This window comes from Monodelphis domestica, chromosome 1, assembly GCF_027887165.1.
Source record: "Monodelphis domestica isolate mMonDom1 chromosome 1, mMonDom1.pri, whole genome shotgun sequence".
NCBI lineage: Eukaryota > Metazoa > Chordata > Mammalia > Didelphimorphia > Didelphidae > Monodelphis > Monodelphis domestica.
This window is the reverse complement of record NC_077227.1, coordinates 189,677,397-189,698,568: the sequence shown is the minus strand read 5'-3', so window position 1 is coordinate 189,698,568 and position 21,172 is coordinate 189,677,397. Positions and strand designations below refer to the sequence as shown.

Here is a 21,172-nt window from a genome sequence, read left to right as displayed (position 1 = left end):
TTCTTTTAATATTAACCTCTTTATTTTAATTCTAGTTGTATATATATATATATATACATTTATATATTTATGCATACATATATCTATATACATATTTGTGTCTTGACATTTCATCATATATTGTTTGTCACTGTTCCCTCTAGGTGTAATTCTTCCAGCTACCCAGGTGATAATAACAATTTTTAAGAGTTATCACTGACCTCTTCACTTATAAGCATACATATTTTAACTTATTGGGTCTGTTAAAAATGTTTTTTTGTTTTTTGTTTTTGTTTCTGTTTTTTCCCCCTTTCTTAATTACCTTTCGATTATTCTCTTGAGTTCTGTGCTTGGGCATCAGTTTTTCTATTTAGGTCTGGTCTTTTCTTTACTAATGATTGGAATTCTTCTATTTTGTTAATTGTCCATATTTTCCCCTATATGAATATGGTCAGTTTTGCTGGGTAATTCATTCTTTGTTGTGGACCTAGTTTCCTTGCTTTCCAGAATATCATATTCCATGCCTTTTTTGTACTTCCGTGTATATGCAGCCAGATCCTGTGTTATCCTCACTGTGGTTTCATGGTGTCTGAATGACTTCTTCTTAGCAGTTTGTAATTTTTCTTCCTTTGTCTGATCATTCTTGAATTTGGCTATAACATTCCTGGGTTTTGTTAGTTGGGAGTTAAGTACAGGAGATGGTCTGTGGATTCTTTCAATCTCCACTTTTCCCTCTTGTTCTAGAATATCGGGGCAGTTTTCTTGGATAATTTCCTGTACTGTGGTGTCTTTAAGTTCTTTTTCCAGTTGTCTTCAGCCTCTCTTAATCGTATTTTTAATTGCATTTTGATTTCTTCCAAAGCATGTATCCAATTCATTGGAGTTTGTGTTTTTGCTTGATATTCCTTTATGCTTCTCTATTCTGTTTGGTCTTTGTTCATTACCTGTATAGAAGCTGTTGGTTGTAATTTCTTTTTTCTTTTTTGTTGTTTGCTCATATTTACCCCTTCTTTACTCTCTGCAGTTGCCTGGGCTTTTGTTCCTCTCATTTGTTTGTATGTTTGTTTCTGTTTTTCTGTCAGCATTCACCCTTGGAGTTTTGTCAGAAAATCTCTCAGAGCCATCTGTGGGGGAGGGGTGTTGGAGCTTGAGCTTCTCTGTGCTCTGGAGGCCTTGATGGGATTAAGTACAACCTAGTTGCTGAGCTGGATGTGCCCTGAGGCCAAAACCTCAGGAAGGGGGAAATATGGAGTGTCTCCCCTGCTCCAAATAGGCTGCCTGATCTGCTTTCTGTGTTTCTTCTCTAACTGCTTCCCCACTGCCTGTGTTGGAAGCTCTGAACCCAGTACAACTTTGCCCACAAGGTACTCCCTCCAGATTGGCACCTTTGCCCAACCAGAGGTTCTAGCTTCTGTTGGAGGCTTAGAGCTCTAGGTTGGGGAGGCTTCCCAGGACCTTCCTTCTTCCTTCCTCTTAGACCTGAGTGTTCTTGAATTCTGTCTTTTGGGAGAGTACCTTTTAAGTTGAGTGCAGCAGGAGCGTTCCTTGGCTCTATCTTGTTGTTAGGTTTGATTTTCAGTCCCCTAGGAGCATTTAATTTGTAATTGGCAAGGAAGGGTTTTCAAACGTCAAAACTTTTGCTGCCTCTAAGTCACCATCTTGACTTTTCTCCTCAAGGATTTCAACACTAATCATAGCTTTCTAGCACCAAGTTACTACTTTATGTCTATCTTTCATCATTCATTACCTGCCATAGTTTCCATCTTTCCTTTAATAAAAATCTAAGTTATTTGTGGCCCCAGATCAATCTCTTAAACTATTCCCACTCATTTTTTTCTCAATGGAATAATTCATCCATATTTTATTCTTAATAGCTCCCCTTCGCTTTGGTTTCAGTTTCCTTTGTATAACAGTAGATTATCTACTTAATTTTTATTTTTATTTTTTTTAATTGCTTTTGATTATGACTTCTAATTCAAATTCAGGCCCAATCTCTCCTAGCTGGCTCGCCAAAAACTGTACTATTTATTGGGAAAGGAAATGGAGGATTGGAAAACTGGGGGATAATGTGAGGTTCATATGGGGAATGGAGTAGTTGAGGGGAGAGAGGAAATATTTCTTGGTGAGGCAAAGGAGAGAGATGCCCCCATGCTGAGAGGAAGCAGCAGGGGTCTGATAAGGACTGTTTGTCCTGGAATGAAGGAACTGAAGTTCAGCTCCCTCTATGACCAGACAAGATAGTCCACTTATCTGACTTTGAATTCAAATAATAAAAAGTTTAATAACCAGTTGGGATTGTAGTTTTTTCCTTAGCTTCAGAGTTGAGGCCTGGCCCAGAGGCTGGCAGAGGGTTCTCCCACTCCTGTCTACTCTATATCAGTCCTGCTTAGTTTAATTCAGAATCTTAGCAGTAGACAGAAAGCAAACAAGAACATTTCTGACTTTCAGAAGAGATTGGGCCTGAATCTTCGGCTAAACCAAGAAGAGGCACACCACATCAGAACGGGCTGAACAAGCTCCTCTCTCCTCCAACACCTGGAAGCCAGTCCCACCAGCCGGAAGGAAGTGCTAGTCACAAGACACAGTTTCCCCTTCCCCCACAAACTGTCAGTCTTATTTCCTTTCCACAACTATTTCCTCTAAGATTATCATTATTTCTACTTAAGTCAGTATTTTCTTGATTGGTTAGAATAAGATTTAAAATAGAAATTCCTGCCATTCCCTCAATATTTAGAAGATAAAATGTTCATTAAGGTGAGTTAGAAATTTATCAATTTTTCTGCCTTTAGCAAAGAGAGAGCTTCATCACTCTGCATAATTGTCTGCATAATTCAAATCCCACATCAGTACTATATCATGTGTCTATCCCACATCTGTTATTTGTTTAACAATCTCCTTGTCTTTCCTGCTCCTTCATCTGGGTCAGGTTTCCTTAAATTGAGGTCATGAACTTATTTTTAAAAATAATAGCTGTATTTTAATATATTGGTTTCCTCTATAATCATTTGTGTCTTATTTTAGAAACTTAAAAACATTCTTGAAATATTTTTATAAATATGACTGTTAAAAAAGTTAATGACACAAAAATGGTTAAGAGTCCCTAGTATAGGTAATCTTTGAATTTTCATTTTGATTCAGCAAACACCTATTATTTCTCTACCTTGTTTAGAGCAACAATATAAAAAAAAAATCAATTCCTTCAAGCAGATTATATCCTAATTCCAATACCACTTGTTTTTCCCTTTCTGTGTTCTCTACCAGATTTTCTCTCATCTGATTCCTGGATTTGTACATAAGTGTATCTTGTTATCCTGGTGGGCATTAGGAACTGTCATTGCTTTTGATTATGGGATACCCTTGAAGTTTCATTGTCTCGAAGAAGTTTACCTATGTGCTTGTTTATATTGAAGAGGATGAACTTCAGCTTGTGGTATATTGCCATGGCTGTCACCTTGGGTTTGCCTGTTCTCCTGATGGTGAACCTATGGCACTTGTGGCAAAGATGGCATGCAGAGACCTCTCCTGGGGCCTTTTTCCACAAGAGTTAGTTACTAAAAAGGTGGATGGAATTGGGTGGAGCTGCTCCCTTCCCTCTCTACACCTTACCTTCCTATCACTCTGCTTAGTAGCCCAGTGGAAGTGCTTACTCCTTCCTTTGAGCAGTTCCCCTGGGCCACTCTCTCCTTTCTTCCACCCCTGTCTGGGGTAAAGCAGTGGATGGGGGCTTAATAACTGTGAGGGGTGTATTATGGCACCTAGTCTTGGGGGGACAAGGCACAGCACACAATGTCTAAAAGTTTCACATCACTTGTCTATTCCATCTTGCTCAGAAGTAGCAATGAGAATCTGCCCTGACTCCAGGCTTTCTGACACCACAGGTCAGCTCTAGGTTGAGGGCTGTGGGGAGGACGACATGGGGATTATGAGTAAAGCCTTCTTAGCAGAAAATCTTTGGCTATTCATTAGGATTGCAATCAATGGAGGAACATAAGAGTTTTCCTAATATAGTAGAAACAGCATTACTTTGTAAGATTTGAGCTCTAATATACCTTCTACATATTTAATAAATACTAGTTAACCAACTGTAACATCCTACCAAACTGCAGGGATATTTTAAAATTTCAAGGATCCATTGTTTTTTTTTTTGTTTGTTTGTTTGCTTGTTTGTTTTTGCCTTTAAGGGTACCTTCTTTTCCATTATAATTCATAATCCCTCAGTAGTTTAGTAGCTGATGTTCAAGGCCTGAAAACATCATTATTCTGTAACCTGTCTGCTGATGAAGCATTTCCACTCCATGAACACTAACCCTAAGACCACAGATACACAGTTAAGTCTAGGATCAGACTCATAACCTAATGCATAACTGATGGTATGATGGAAAGTGCACAGCATTTAGAAGCACAGTAATTTCAAATGTCAGCCATTTTTTACTATTGGTATTATCATGAGTCAACCATTTTATTTTTCTAGACTTCAGTTTCCTCATTGGTAAAATTAAGGAAGTGTACTAGGTGAATTTTAAATTCCCTTTCAGATTTAAAAATATGATCCTAGGGGGAAGCTGGGTAGCTCAGTGGATTGAGAGCCAGGCCTAGAGACAGGAGGTCTTAGGTTCAAATTTGGCCTCAGACACTTCCCAGTTGTGTGACCCTGGGCAAGTCAGTTGACCCCCATTGCCTAGCCCTTACCACTCTTCTGCCTTGGATCCAGTATACGGTATTGATTGCAAGATGGAAGGTAAGGGTTTGTAAAAAAAAAAAATGATCCTATAAGCTTCCTATATTATTCCTGTGGTATTGGCAGATATATATAGGTAGTTTTATCATTCTTTCTGTGACTTACATTTAAGGCTCACTTAATCAAAATTGTTAAATCCCAGACTCTTTTGGGGTGTATTTTATGGTCAATAGTCTACCTTTTCTTTTCTTTTTCTTCCTTCCTTTCTTTTTTTCTAACCTGTACATTCTGTCCAAGATTCGGTATTGTATATTAGTTCCCAGGCAGAAGAGTTACCCTAGGACTTCCCATCTCCGGGCCTGGCTCTCTATCCACTTAGCCACCCATCTCAGGGCCTCGCTCTCTATCCACTTAGCCACCCAGCCACCCAGTTGCCCCCTACCTTTTCTATAATTTAGGCCATGGTCCATCCAGAACCCCAAATTTAATTCTCAGGCCATATTTCATAACCATTTATTCAGTCTTCAAATATGGCTTTTTCTTCTGAACTCTTACTTTTTAGATTTTGATGGGTTTTTATTGGCATAATTCTTTTTCTGTCCACTTTGTAGATATTTCATCTTATGTCCCTTCCTTTCTCACCTCACAGAGAAACATCCTTTAAAACTAATGTTTCTTTTAAAAAGAAAAGAAAATACTTTGACTCCATTGATAAATTCATCAAAAAAGTCCAACATTATATGTAGTATTCCACAATTATGTAACACCTACCTCTAAGTTTCTTCTTTATAATTTTGAAACATTCATATTTTGCTATTTTTTTCATTTTTCATTGGTGTACATTATCATTATGTATATTTTTTCCTTGCTCTGTTTATTTTATTTTGCATCAATTCATAGAAATCTTTTTCATGTTTCTCTGTATTTATCATGTCCTTATTTTCAATCAGTGTGAGCTACTTTCAGAAAATCACACATACTACCTATGTCTCTGATGTATTCACTTTTTTGGGTCAAATTGGAGTCCAACTGTGGTGAGCCTTAAATGCCAAAGGAATTTATAATGGGCAATAGGGAACCACTGAAAGGTTTTGATCATTTTAGTCATATGGTGAGACTGACATAGGTAGATGAATTATTAAGCATTTTCAGTCACCCAAGTGGGAACCTAGTAAGGACTAGACTAGGTGAAACAGCAAGAATAGAAAGTAACAGAAAGATAAAAGCCACAAAGGAAGACTTCATCCTTCCTATGGTTAGCATTGGAAAAGGAAGAGTCAGAAATGATTTTGGATGTTAATTCTGGAAGAGAAAGTACGATGAAAATTTTAATACTACTTTTTCCATAAATAGGGGAGTCAGGAGGAGTAACTAGTATTGATTGTATATTTTATATGTTTTGAGTTTCAGGTTATGATAAGATACTCATACAAAAGTCCAGTGAGTACCTAGATATATACCATTTTAAACAGAGGTCAAGAGAGTAGATATAGACCAGAGGGTCATTCAATGAAGTGATAATTGAAGGCAACATGGATTACTCAATGGAGACTTTGTAGAAACTGAAGAATGGAGGCATGCAGTATCTGCCCATTATTAGAGCATGAGAGCAAAAATTGTAACTGGTGAAAGAATGCCAAAAGAACCTTTTAGAGAAGTAATAGAAGAATCACTTGGTTTTTTTTTTTTTAAAGAATAGAAGTTCAAGACATAACCTTTCCTCTGCTAGCTAGAATGAGCACAGTATAGACTCATCCCTCAACTCACCCTTTGTAAAAGATTAGGGTATATATTCCCCAGGAACTCCCACCTACCCATCTCTAAACCATTGGCTATAAAGTCAGGGCATAGCTGACCTCTTTGAAATTTATATCAATTACTCCCTTCCAGAAAATGTACCCAGCAATGACCTGTCTATGAAAGCAGATATCTTCCCTGTTAGAACTTTTGTCAGTTAATAAACATTTATTCAGAGCTCATATACCAGGCACATTCCAGTGGGTGAAGTGATATGGAAATGAACTTTGTACATATGAGAAGTACACATATATACACATACACAGAGTAAATGAAAGATGTATGTTCCAATGTATGACAATAGTATTTTAAAATAGTTAAGTACTTCACATGAAATAATATATGTAAGTGCTTTGTAAAGTACAACTTTAGGTCTAGGTAGGGAATGAAGTGGAGACTCCTAGTGTAGATGGATCTTTAACAAGTTTATCTATAAAAGGGAGGACACATAGGAGCAGAGCTACTGGGCATGCTGAGAAATAGTAAGAGTTTTTATAGGTTTGGGTTATTATGGCTATATTTGTAGGTAGCAGGAAAAGAATCAGTTGATAAAAAGGAAGTGAGAATAATACTTGGAACACCTACAGGAAAAAATGGAGAGAAACAAGATCAAAATAACTTTAAAAAAGGAATGATTGCTTAATCCAGAAACATGTAGGTGGAAATAAATGGTGGGAAGTTTTTTGCGTAAATGATTTTATGAAAAGGAAAGAAGCACTAACTCTTGGCAAATGACCTCACTTTTTTCAGTGATGTCTCAGGAGAGATCTGTAACATAGGGTGGAAAGATATGTATCTATGAGAGGATTAAGGAGATTCATAAATATTTAGAACAGCAATTAAGGAGAGTGGAATAGCCAATCAATTAAGGAAATGGAGGTGAATTCCCTTGCTTCAATGCAGTTTTAGTCAGAATTTTTGCCTGGACCAGGGAGCAGAATTTTCTGATTTCTTCCAACTTCATTCAGCAGTGCCTGATAAGGAGCAAAGCAAGCATATGTTTGTAATTGTATAAGGTTCATATTTGAGAAGGTATTATCAGGGATGGAGCAAAGGAATAATGGACTAAATCTGATCTTGGATGGATGCTAGAAGTGAAGGGAAGAGAAAATAAGTCAGCCTGTACATTTGGTGCATACTTTGTAACAAAATTATGAGAAGACATGGGCAAGAGTTACAACAGAGAGACAGACATGCAAAGTTATAAGATGTATCATTAGAAAAGATCCTATATTGATGGGATTGTAGAAACATTGGAGTTTTTTAGTATTTTATTCAATGTTTACTATGTTCAAGATATTCTGTGAAGCACTGAAGATACAAATAAAAATAGTAATTGCGATTCCCTTCATAGACTTTATAGTTTATTTACCGGAATGGACATTTCAATTTATTTAGGACTTGTCCAGTATTCAACATTTAAAAAAAATAGAAAGAAAGCAATAAGACTATTAAAGGACCTATTATACACCAGACATGTAACTTATCAGCAATTCTTCTCAACTTTCTCTCTTGACTTCCTTCTTCTCTCTTGCATTCCTTTCAGTACTCCATAGCCCCTTGACCTGGTTTAACTAACATAAGTTAAAAAAGCTCTATTCTCGGTGGAGAAATAGGAATTTTTAGACAGATGAACATTCATTTTTGCAAGGTAGTACAGAGTAATGAATAAAATGCTTTTCTTGGAAGCCAGAAACTTGTGTTTGAAACCTGTCTCTAAGACATAATAGCTTTGTGACAATGGGCAAGTTGCTTTACTAACATTCAAGCTTCAGTCTGAAGTATAAAATAGACTTAATAGTAACTGTAGTAATAAACAAACTGGTTGCTGTGAGGCTAATCACAAAGTGTTTTGTGAACCTTAAAATACTATATAAATTCCTTGTCAAAGCTGAGGAAAGAACTTTAGCATACTTGCCTACTAAATAGGTATTAACGTGATATATTTTGTTTATTGTATATTTTAATTCCAGAGGAGTAATTGATTTGAAGAAATGCCACAGTGGATAAAGTGCCAGGCTTGGAGTCAGGAAAATTCATCTTCCTTAGTCCAAATCTGACCTCAGACACTTACTAGCTGTGTGAACCTGGGCAAGTTACTTAAATGTTCCCTTAGTTCTTCATCTATAAAGTGAACTTCAGAAGGAAATGGCAAACCCATTTGGTATCTTTGCCAAGAAAATCCCAAATGGGTTCACCTTTTAAAAATATTTTAAAAGATACATTTTATGAGTGAAGCATTTTGATAATCTACTGTCAAAGAAACATAGAATTTCTTAGCCTCATGGGAATCTTAGAGATCCTATATTCTATTTTGCAGATGTGGAAGTGAAGAATTATGCTGGTTAATTGCCCAAATTTATGCAGATCATAATTTTCATAACTTTCACAAGGTATTTTAATGATTCATCAGTTGTTTTTAAAATGACTTCATTGCTCATCCATATTTTTCTTTTTCCTTGTTAGCTCCCAGTTACTGCATCTTTCTCAAGTCTTTTTAATGTGTTACCAGTGAAGACCAAATCAAGCAACGTTGACTTTCATGTTCTTTTTTTTGATCTGGAAAATCTTGTGGAACTTCTACTCTCTACTCAATTAAATAGTTTTAGCTCCTCCAACTCATTGCATGGCAGTGACATTCTGAAGAGAGCCAGAAGCACCTTTGAGAAAAGACCACTAACCCTGAAAAGAAGTAAAACCTCCAACTCTTCTATTTCAGGGGAAGGGCAGATGAAAAATGCTTGTGAGAACCAGAACCAGGGAGATATCCCAGGCAAGTCCTTTGAAGAAAATGAGGGCATCAAGCGACATAAAAAAATGAAGAGCTCCAAAAAGGCTCAATTTATACCACCAAGGAGAGTTGACATCAACCTCATGATGGACACAGCTAAACTTCTCTTGTCATGCCTCTTACCATGGGGTATTGATAAAGAATTAGATAATCTTTGCATTCAGCATCTAAATATTTTAAGACTTCAATACCCAGTTTCTTTAGGACTAGTTTCAAATGAAGATCATTTCTCTTTAATGTTGCCTGGTTGGAACTTTTGCAATCCAGGAATGAAGGAAGGGTGTTCAGTAGTCAACTTGTTTTCTAGAAAAGTATTGGACTTATCAAATAAATACATCGCTGCCCTTCCAAGTCAACCAGAAGTGACAGGAGAGCTGGAAAGTGATTCATCACAAGGATTGGACACTATAGTATATCTATTAAGCAAACTGTTTTTAGTTAATAAGTTAGTTAACATGCCTTTAGAATTGGCCTACAGCACCAGCAGGTAAGAAACACTTATATTTTCCCTGTTTGGTGATAGGTGGGTTTGGTGGAGAGAAAAAAAATTCCTACAAAATTTGCCATAGTTTTTATGGGAAATACTTTTTAAAAAAAGCCTCAATTTTTATCACCACTATTCTGCCAGTGTTCCTCCATGATTTCAAAAAAGGAACCGTCTTTAAAGAACTAAAAATGAATATCCAACAAAAGTCAGTGAAAATGTTCATGGTAGTCTTGAACAATCTGAAATGTGACAAATGAGGAATTTCAAAATAGAACAGATGAATAAGGAAAAAAAATATCTCCTCAGATAAATATGTAATATAAAAAGATGACTTTCCTTTGGCAAGGGTGAGGGACTATGTGAACACTTCAAAAGCTCCCTACTGCTCTAAATATTATGAGACAGTAAGGAAAACCTATAGCCATGTTACTGAAACTATGGCACATGTGCAGAAGCATGCTGGGTGGGGCTACTCCTTTACTTGTCTCCATTTACACCTGAGGACATTTCTTACATGTCCTTTCCTGCCCCTTTCCCCAGCAGCCCAGTAGGAGTGTTTCCTTTCTTCCCTGTCTGGGGTAAGGTGTGGGGCTCACATGCAGCATGAAAGTTTCATTTTGGACACGTGTTTCAAAGGTTTTACCTATAGAATGCCAGGTCAGTTTCCTTGAGTGTACTTAGGAGTTGTAATGATTGTATGGTACCCTATATTTTTGATGTTATTATAGCGAAGTCCTAAAAAGGAGCTTATAGAAATAGAAGCAAATGTGTTGAGAGAGGAACTTAAGTGAGCTGGCTCCTATTCTCCTTTACTACCCTGAGTGAGGCTGTCATATTGATATAGCACAAAGAATTCCCTTTCCTTAGAACAAACTTTATTCCAAACATGAAAGATATTTAATTTTTCTAATTAATTCTTTTATAAAAATTTACTCTTGAACATAAATATAACTGATTACCTTAGTAATTTTGTTTCATGATTTTTTTGCTTTTATATCATATTTCTTTTTTTAAAGATATTTTATTTTTCTAATTACTTATGATAACAATTTCATACATCCTTTTTTATTAAGTTATAAGATCCTTCAATTCCCTACACCCTCTCAGAGATAGTAAGCAATTTCTATATCATATTAATTTCTTAGTGTATCCTTTTCCTCACTACCTAGTGAGCCCACTTCAGCAAAACCAATCAAAGTATATACCTTGTGAGGGAACAATTGACATTTCACACCCTTACCACCTACTTCTTTCAAATAAAAATGAGGATCATGATGAATATGTTGATTTTTAAAGGAAAGTTAAGTTCAGCTATAAAAAGAGTAATTGTGGGTTTAAACTATGCATGTATTAAGTGAAATAGGAAAATTACGATTTTAAACTATATCTTACCTATGGCTCTATAACAATACATGTAATTTAAAAATTAGTCTTTTTAAGGAAGACATGGAATAACATGTATTTTTAAAAAAATTGTGTTTTGCCTGATAGGTTTAATATATTAATAGCCATTACCATTCATGTGATTGAAACAAAATTTTCCAGTAGGCTTCTAAAAGAAGGAAGAGTCCTCAGGGAATAGAATGTAAAATCATGAGGGAGTGGAGTTCATTATATTAGTGTCAGAGTACTGGCACTGTATAGGGAAAATAAACCTGGATAGCATGTTATATTAAAAGAGGTGAGGGGAGGGAATAATATTGGAAAAGAGGACTGTACTGGGTCACTGAAAATAATCTTAGATTTATTTCCTTTATATTTTGCCTTGGAGCCCAGTATTCTATATATTCTCCACAATGTATTACTCAAATATTACTTTTCTCATTCAAATCCAATGGTACCTTTTTTCGTTGCTTGTTTATTTTTAACAGTCACTACAAGAAGGAATCTGTTACTAACAAGGGAAAAAACACTGGCACAGATAATTCAAGTTTCTATGGCAATTTACGAAATGGTAAGTTTTTTGAGCTCAGAAATAAATAAGGTGTTTAATGCTTACTTAAATGCTGAGGGTGAAAAATTTAAAGGAATGGGCTTTTGGTGTTTATTTTATTGATACTTGCTTTTTATCACTTTTTTTCTTAATTCATTCCCTCTTTCTCTGTCCTAGACAGCCATATTAATACCAAAAATTAAAATAGAGAAGAAAAGCTCAGTTTTGTGAAACTTATAAAAATGATAAAAAAGTATCTCATTTAAATATTACGTTACTCTCATCAAATACAAAGAAATAGTTAGTGCCCTCTTGTATTTCTTTTTTGAAGCCACTAATACTTGTTGTTATTTTATAAGATTCAGGGTTAATTTCATGGTTAAAAATTATTTCATATTTTATTAATTTTTTTCATATTTTAAGGGCCTAAAGGTTTTTATTTAAATATACCTGTGCCTATTACATCATTTATGTGATTACTAAATACTTACTTGGTCTTGGAATATAATTTATTTGAGTAGAAATATTTTAGGAAACAAATACTTTTTGTTGTGTTATTCAACATGTTTACATATGCATCAATAGTTGATCATAGTAATAAAGTAAGAATCTCAATAGTTGACCTAGTAATAAAGTAAGAATATAGAGTATTTATCTTAAATGACTGACATGGTTAATTCCACACTCATGACAGTAGGAAGAGTGACTATATACTTGCAAGGCCAAGATATTTTCTTTTTATCTCTCCCCTGAAGTTGCAATTCAGATTTTTTAACTCACTGACAATGCCAAGAAAAGTTGGCTCTTGTTTCTAGCTCATATTAAAATTTTAACATCACATTAAAGTACCCTGTGGAGTGCCCTGTGATGCCAGTAAATAGTTATAGTCAAGACCAATATTTAGCTTTGGTGGTAGATTCACATGGTCAAAAAAGGAAAGAGAAAAAAGAAAGGAATGGTTAGGGGAGGAGAGAAGAATAAATATCAAAAGAAAAATCTACCTGACATGCTATATTCACAAAGAAGTGGAAAATAGGGCATAGAAACTGTCTAGGGTTTACTCCTTTTTGCACTTGTTCTTGGTTATCATTTCCCATTTACAATCATTATTTCATAAAGGGGGAAGTATATTAAAATGATTGAGAAATCTCCTGTGTCTATTAATTTATTTTTCTTTTATTATGCTGAAATGAATACTGCTCTTGCCTCATGATAGTTTTTATTTCCCCTTATCATTGTTTATTAATTAAAAGGTTGAAGATAATGACCATTCACTTTCATTGACTGAAAAACATCAGATTTAAATCTGTTGGACTTATTCACATCAAAGATTTTAAAATACCATGTATAGCAATTTAAGCAAGAACTTATAGTTTTTCAAAAATCCAAAATCACCATTTATTCCCCTAGGCAACTTTCTGAGGTTATGTTACAGATAAAATTTCTACTCTATACTAGGTCTTCTCCGTACAATCCTGGATACAAAACAAAACAAACTCATTCCTATTATAGGCATATGAAAGTTTTTTGTTTCTTTGTTTTTGCAGATATCATGATGTTTTAACTCATTAATTTTTATTTGAAAAATTTGATAGATTTTTCAATCAATGAAACTTCATTAATACATATTTGTATTTGGTCATTGCTTGACATAGACATCTAAAATCAACATTTAACACAATGAAAGTGGAAGAGTCATATTGACTATAAGCATTAAATAATGATAGTAACAAGGCTAAGAAAAGGCTGAAAAAGTGGGAGCGGAAGCAGTATTTTATCATTTTATTAAAACTTATATGTACTTTTTTCACTAGATAAAAATAGCATATTTGATCATTATAATCTTATGTATGTCTTTTTGGTGCTATTATTTTTGTTTGTGGTTATAGTTATAATAAAAATGGTTTTTTCAAAAAGCATTATCCTATCTCTTAAGTTTTAAATCTAATAAATGTGATTTAACAAAACAAAGGGTAATTAATGTGGAATTAATTGTTTGATGCTATTGCTTGAATTATTGCTTGATCTCTGTGTGTAACTTGAGCAAAATATTTAATCTGTCCAGGCTTCAGTTTTCTTATCTTTAAAATAAGTGTCTCTTCCACCTTAAAATTAATGATTTGTTGAGGGAATGTGGATAAAAGTAACAAATGTAGCAGTCTGTTTTAGTAGTGCAGGTGATAATTAAGGGTCTGAACTATTTTCCTATATCTGGGTGTGGACAAAAAGTGAGATATCAGAGATTTTGTGAAGAAATAAGTTCTGGCAATTTATTGTATATGTATTGTAAACAAGAATGGAGTCCAGAGAATGACACTTGTAGTTGTAAACTTGGGAGATCAGAAGAATTGTGGTCTTCTTGACTGTTAATAACAAAGTTCATAAGAGAAAGTGGGTTTGATTGGAAAGATAATGAATTTTATCATGTTGAATTTGAGACATACAGTTTGTGGTATCTAAAATACAATGGTGATGGAATACTAGCTCAGGGAAGGGATTAGGAGCACATAAGTAGATCTGTTATTCATCTATTCAAATGATAACTGAAACAATAAAAGTTGATGAGAAAAAAATGAGACAATGTAGTGAAAAATAAAAGGATAAAGTCCAAGATAGAGCAATGGAAGATACCTCCCATTAGGGAATCTGATATGAAAGAAGATTCAGCAATAATGACTGAAAAGCAGTCAAATTAGAGTTAATCCTAGAAAGAATAGAGCCAGTAAAGTATTAAAGTAGAGGAGAAAAAATCCAGAAGGGAGAGTTGATCAGTAGCATCAGATACTGCAGAGAGGTTAAGAAGAATGAGAATAGAAAAGATACCATTAGATCTGACATTTAGGAATCATCAGTATCTTTGGAGAGAATTCCATTTGAAAAATGAAATCAGAATTGAGATGGCTGAAATTTAGAATCAAGGGAGAGGAGAATGTTTTTTTATTCCTTCCCACTTACATATGAACATAATTTTTGACTTTTTTTTTCTAACATTTTGAGTCTCATATTCTTTCCCTAATGAGACTGTAAGCAATTTGATATTGGTTAAAAATGTGCTATCTTACAAAACATATCTCTATGTTTGTCATGTTGAGGAATAAGACATTGAAAATGTGTAGACAAAATTCATAAATAGTTTAACTGAAAAAGGCGGAGAAGATATCTAGGATGATAGATGTGGTAAGATACATTGAGTGTTGTTTTAAGGTTATGAGGTAGTACATGTCTGTAACTAGGAACGAGTCAGTACATAGCCAATGGTAATGGGCCTCTTTGTCCAAGAATCAGTCCCCTTGTCATTTCATAGCACCATCTTTACATTTCAACAACACTCTTTTTCATTTCCTTGATTTTAGTTCTTCCTTACTCCATGTAGAAAATACACATGTAAACAGTCTTGAGATGTGAATGACTAAGCTTAATTTAGTATTTTACTCTTTTTTTAAAAGGATAATTTCTACTAATTGGATGTGTCAAGAGGTTCTTCCCATGGCATGCATTGAAATTGACTGTGAAATATATATTTATAGGGACTTCAGATTAATCACTGGCTAATAATCTAGCACTAATCACCTATCTCAGAAGTCACATGCCATAACTGCTCTTAGGTCATGATGAATATTTTTATATTTCTAGGTAAAACTGAATTTCATTTTCCTGATGCTGATCTTTCTCTGATGAAGCTAGTTTCAGGCTGGAGACACCAATCTGTACAGGTAGGAGGTAGCTGTTGTTGTAAAATGTATCCTGTTGATGTTATGGCCAATTTTTTTGTTTGATGTATATTGTCTTTACACAAGGACAATAGGCATTTATCAGTATTTCTTCTGGGTTTTATAAGTAGGTTTAAATATTGCCTGTGATAGGTCTAAGCTAGAGAGAAACAAAAGAAATGTGAAAAATATGAACATGGAGTAAAAAGCAAGAGGGAAAAGAACAAAGTTCTTAAGAGAATAGACCAGCCACCCAAATTACAAGAGCTTCTCAGAAACATTGAAAATGATTGCTTCCTTCTATCATTTGTCAAATTCAATACTGAACTAGAGTATTTTATTTTGGGATGGCAATCAGCCTTTCAATAAATATTTACTTAGTATATGTCAAGCATTGTACCTAACGAGGATAAAAAGAAAAGCCAAAGATAATCCTGGCTTTCAAGGAGCCCACAGTTTAATGGGGGATATGTGCAAACAAATTAGCCATTTATATAATTAATTCAAAATCATCAACAGAAAAAAGGCACTTTAATTAAGAGGTATCAAGGAAGACTTCTACTAGAAGGTAGAATGTTAGCTGGGATGTGAAGGAAGGTGAGGAATCAGGAGGCAGAGATGAGAAGGGAGATTATTCCTGGGTATTTTATATATATATGAGCTCATAGTGTATTCATTCACATTCTTCTATAAAATAAAATAAAAATAATAGCCACTTGGTGCTCAGGACACAAGATGACTGCTGTCAGATTTAAGTATAATTTAGGGTTGTGACATAATATAAATTTGATTTTTGGTCGCCAGGGAATATCCCAAATAAAATACCCAAGTCAGTTTGGAAATATATGGTGGTTTAATCAATATATAGGTAAGAAATCAAGGAGAAGAGAGATGGAAAAGGTATGGGATTTCTCCTGCAGGCCTATGCCAGGCGAGCCACGAAGTCCTTGAAGATTAGAGGCTTCTCTATGAGGTTAGTGTTTGGAAGGTAAAGGAGAGAAAAATCAGCCTAAATTTCAAGAGATCTCAGAGAAGAGCTTACCAAACTAGGTTACTAGGCTTCCTCCACTATGGTATCAAGGAAAACTCACCACTAAACCCGGATAATAGCAACCGCCATGCTAAGATGCCAACTCGCTCAGCAAGCTGCCTCTAGCCACCTCTCCGCCATCAAAGAGCCCGGAGAGAGGAAGGACACGAAATATATAGACGGTTTTACATCACTTTCCTGCGTCTGGCATGTACCAATGATATCTTAGGCTTGAATTAGGACAGCCATGGGATCTTTCAGTTGTTTCTGACTTGTCATTTGCTAGCACATGTCTGTCATAGTTCATCCTCTAAAATACTTAATCCTTAAATATGGGTGTAGACATTTCTGATTTTGCTAGACTAAGTAGGGCATAGTAATCTAAAGTTCACACAGACCAAGTACGAGATTTTACATGTAGTGATGTCATATTTTGATGGAAAAAAATGAATTTTAAATAACTATATATATATATATGTATGTATCTCCCTTTTTTCTAGTCCCACTTTCTCCCAAGCTCTTAACACTTCTTGCTTATTCAACTGCACTAGTTCATTGACTTTTTATAGTGCCTTCAGAGTTTCGTATTTTTCTTTTACATATGCATCAGAGATTAATCTTCTCTGAAATATAGCTTTCATCACATATCTGTGCCCTTCTCAAAGTTTTTCAGTGGTGTCCCATAGGTTTAAAACTTTATAACCCATCACAATCTATTGCCATGATTATCTCTTACCAAAACCCCTATTCCAATAAACCTGGACCATTTGTGTCACACTATTCCATTATGACCATTCCCCATATCTTGGCTTTAACTCACAAGGTCCCCTGGCTGAGGTGACTTCCTTTCTAAATCTAATCATTCTTTCAAAACCCTACTCAAGTTTAGCCTTCTTTTTGGACTATTTCCAGACTACAGGAAAATCTTCTTGCTCTGACGATGCATTGTGATATACATAATAGGTGTTTCTCCTATAGCTCTTATTGATAGTATCATTGATTTTGTACTTATTCATTCATTCAAAAATGATTCGTTATTCATGTACACTATGTAAAAGCACTCTGTTTGGCTCTTGGGGGAGAAACTGAGAAAATTAAAACATGGTTCTATTTGTATGGACCTTATAATTTAGTCCTGAACATATGCTACTGGGAGAGGAAAGGGTTTCTTTTAATGTTATTTTTCACCTATATCTTTTTTCTATTCAACTAAGCTCTAATTTCCCTTGGGGTAAGAACTATGTCTTATCCTTTGAATCCCCTGTACATACAGTAACATTGTACCTTCAAAAAAGTAGATAATCCACAAATCTTTTTGACTTGATTAACTAAATGTAGAATTTTCATTCATTATCCTACTGCAGAGAGCATATTGGAACATAGCCTTTTGTGGTGCAACAAATATGAGCAAGGTTAGCAGTCTGACATTTCAGGGACATATGGATGTTCATCTCTCAAATTCTACCCCAATTCCTTCTCTTATCTAAGAATATTATTCAACTTATTCTCCAGATGTTCCTTTTCTCCTTCTCTTAGTGTTGTTTTGTCTATCTTCATCCAAAGACATGGTTTTAAATAATTATATAATTAAAAGCAAAAATATTACTGCATATAACATTCAATTCCATGTACCATCCCTCTCAAGACAGAAGCTCATTTTATGTAGGAGTTCATTCTCTATTCTTTCTTCTATGTTATTTCATCCAGTCACAAGCCAGATAAGTTGAATCTTTTATGACAGAACTCTCATTCTCTTTGTGAACTAGGAATGAGACATAGGCAACCACAAGTGGATTGGAGAAAGCTGTAGAAATGTCCATGTTTCCATGATATCACTAATTAGAGAAAATAGGAACACAGGCTCATGCTTCCAAGATTGTAGAAGCTTCTGGGTCCTGGAAGAACAGGAAGGTCCTAGACAGTACCATTTTCTATTACATTCCTTCAAGATATTGCACAAATGCCCCAAAGGTTACTTCTTAACAGAGTGCTGATAGAAGGCAGAATGGTTTAGTGAGCATTGTGTCTCTCTCGGTCCTTGCCTTAGACTGAAAAGTTGCATTCAGTCATGAGTCTGATGTTGACTTCCCGCATTTGACTTTCTTCAAGTGTTTTACATGGTAAGAGGGATACGAGAGAGGAAAAAAAAAAGTCACATATTTGAACCATGCTGATGGGCTTAAATGCCTTTGTTGTTTAGTTGTTTTAGTTGTGTCTTACTCTTTGTGACCTCATTTGGAGTTGTCTTGCCATTTCCTTCTCTAACTCACCTGACGGATTAGGAAACTAAGGCAAACAAGGTACTTTCCCAGAATCACACTGCTATTGTCTGAGGCCATATTTGAACTGAGGAAGATTAGTCTTCTCGTCTGGCATTTTATCCACTGCACCCTGTAGCTAACCCCCATATACTTCTATTATATGGGGAAAAGGGAATGGAATCTATCTCACTCTGTCTTATCATTTCTGATATGATTTCTAAAGAAGGTTTGCTTGGGCCAAGTCACTAAAGGAAAACATGACTGAAAGCTTGAGTAACAAAACAGTCACACATTTGGTAGTTTGAGTAGTAGCTCTAAGACTGGAATGAACTCCTTTCTTATTATTTTTCCATTTGAATTAATTAATTTAGTCAATTTAGAACATTATTCCTTGGTTACATTAATCACATTATTTCCATCCCTTCCCTCCACCTCCTCTCAGATATCACCTCCTTTCTTATTTTTTTAACACAATTCAAAATACTATTTCTCGTAAAAATTTCTTATCCCAACATCTTGCCCATTCTTTTGATTCAGTGTTGTGAAAGATGAGGAAACTGAGGCAAACAGGATTATGTGACTTGCCTGAATCATATTGCTAGTAGCAGGATTTGATTAGAGCTCTTCTTGACTCCAGGTCTAACACTCTTATCTGTGCACCACCTAGCTTTCCCCATAAATTCTGATAGTTTCAATTAGTTGACATTTTGGCATAATAGGAGAGCTAGGTTAAGAAGCAAAAAACAAACAAACAAACAAACAATAAAACAACCCAAATTCAAGCTCTGCTTATAACATAAACTTGTCAAGTGTCCCTGGATTAATTGCTTAACCTCTAAGTGCCTCAAGAAACTCTCTAAGAGCATAAGTCATAGATTAGTTGTTGATATGCATCATTGTTGTTCACTGGTACTATTCTTCATCATCTGCACCAATGAAATGCCAGGTTAGGTCTAAAAATCTAACAATGAACCAGAAATCCACAAACTATGGAAGTGTTGTCATCCGAGCCTTGTCCCTGATTTATTTTATAATTCTAGGAAAGTTGTGTGACTTGTCCTTGCCTTAGTTTTCTCACCTTGAAAATGAGCATAGGTTTTTTGTTGTTGTTGTTGTTGTTTTGTTCTACACAGAACATCAGATATCTGGCAAAAATCAATTTAATTCGGTGTTCTATATGATCAAGAGGCAATGTAATATTGGATGTAGCAAGCATAAATTAAGACACAGGATCAAGTCCTTTCTGTGACTTATACTGATTGAGTATTCTAGACCATCATTTCTCAAACATTTTAACTTCAAGACTCCTCTATTCTCTTAAAAAATATTGAGGAACCTCTCCCCCCAAGTGGATTGTAACTCTTGATATTTACGGTATTGGATATTAAAATTACTTAGTATACTATGAAAATAGATTGATATTGAGGATCCTCTGAAAGGATGTTGGGCATACCCAGGAGGATATGGGCCATTCTTTGACTACCACTGCTCTAGACAACTCTTTTAAGAGGAAAGCCAAGCATATGATTCATTTCTTGAGAGAGTTTCCTCATTTGAAGGCATTTTCTACTTCATTTTCGTCATAGATTTAATTCCAATTTATTTCACTATGTTATTATAGTTGTAGAACCTAATGGAACCTCAGAAGTCATCTCATCCAACCTTTTTGTATTAAATTGGATGAAATTAAACCTTGGAGTCAAAACTTCCTTATTTCACCCAGAGACTAAATTTTTTATTAGAGCAGCATGCTATGATATTTAGAGAATAATGTTTAAAATATGGAAAAATTAAATTAAAAACATTTCTGCAGACACTTAATAGCTATGTAACCATGAGTAACCTTGGTCTCTCTTATTCAATTTTCTCATCTGTAAAATAGGACTAATGAGTATTTACTTCATGTTTTTATTGTGAAGATCACATGAAAGGATATATGTCATGCATCTTGCAAGCCTTAAAGCAATTATGTGATCAACAAAAAAATACTATTAACTTACTACAAACTAATATGATTAATAAAATGTTATAGTTATTCTCTGAGTGAATGCTGACAAGAGTGATTCCAACTAGTACATCCTGACTTCTAGGAATTAAAAAGCATTTTTTATCTGCATACAGTGTGCTAGGTACTAGGATATAAATTAAACAAAATCTGAGCATTGTCACTCCTACAGTCCTTGTTTCTAGAGAAACTGGGGCTGTTGGGTTGGTCAAATTTGGGATTTCTAATCTGCAATAAAGCTAAATTTGATTGGGTATCTGTACTATGTCCAGCACCAATATGATGAACCCCTAGGAGCAGAAGAACATCAGGCTGTCTAAAGGGTTTTCCCCTGTTCCAATTAAAAAAAAAAAAGATTGCAGATACAAACTGTCATGTATATCAATATTAGGATAAGTACTTTGATTGGTCACTACAGTTCCAACCTAAATCAGACAGGAAGACCCAGTCTTAAAAAAACAAAACAAAACCCAAAAACCCCTCAACAACCTGCCCTCAGGA

At 35.0% G+C, this 21,172-nt stretch overlaps 1 protein-coding gene across 3 annotated transcripts in view; it reads left to right on the top strand.

Annotated features, from left to right (window-relative positions):
* The window catches only part of WDR72 (WD repeat domain 72), a 325,916-nt gene that overhangs the window by 176,772 nt on the left and 127,972 nt on the right, over positions 1-21,172 (top strand). For all 3 annotated transcript variants that reach the window (XM_007479979.3, XM_016427854.2, XM_007479982.3), the window contains exons 15-17: positions 8,921-9,732; positions 11,604-11,686; positions 15,299-15,378. In XM_007479979.3, coding sequence (XP_007480041.2) covers positions 8,921-9,732; positions 11,604-11,686; positions 15,299-15,378 — 975 coding nt within the window. The remainder of the gene's footprint in view (positions 1-8,920; positions 9,733-11,603; positions 11,687-15,298; positions 15,379-21,172) is intronic.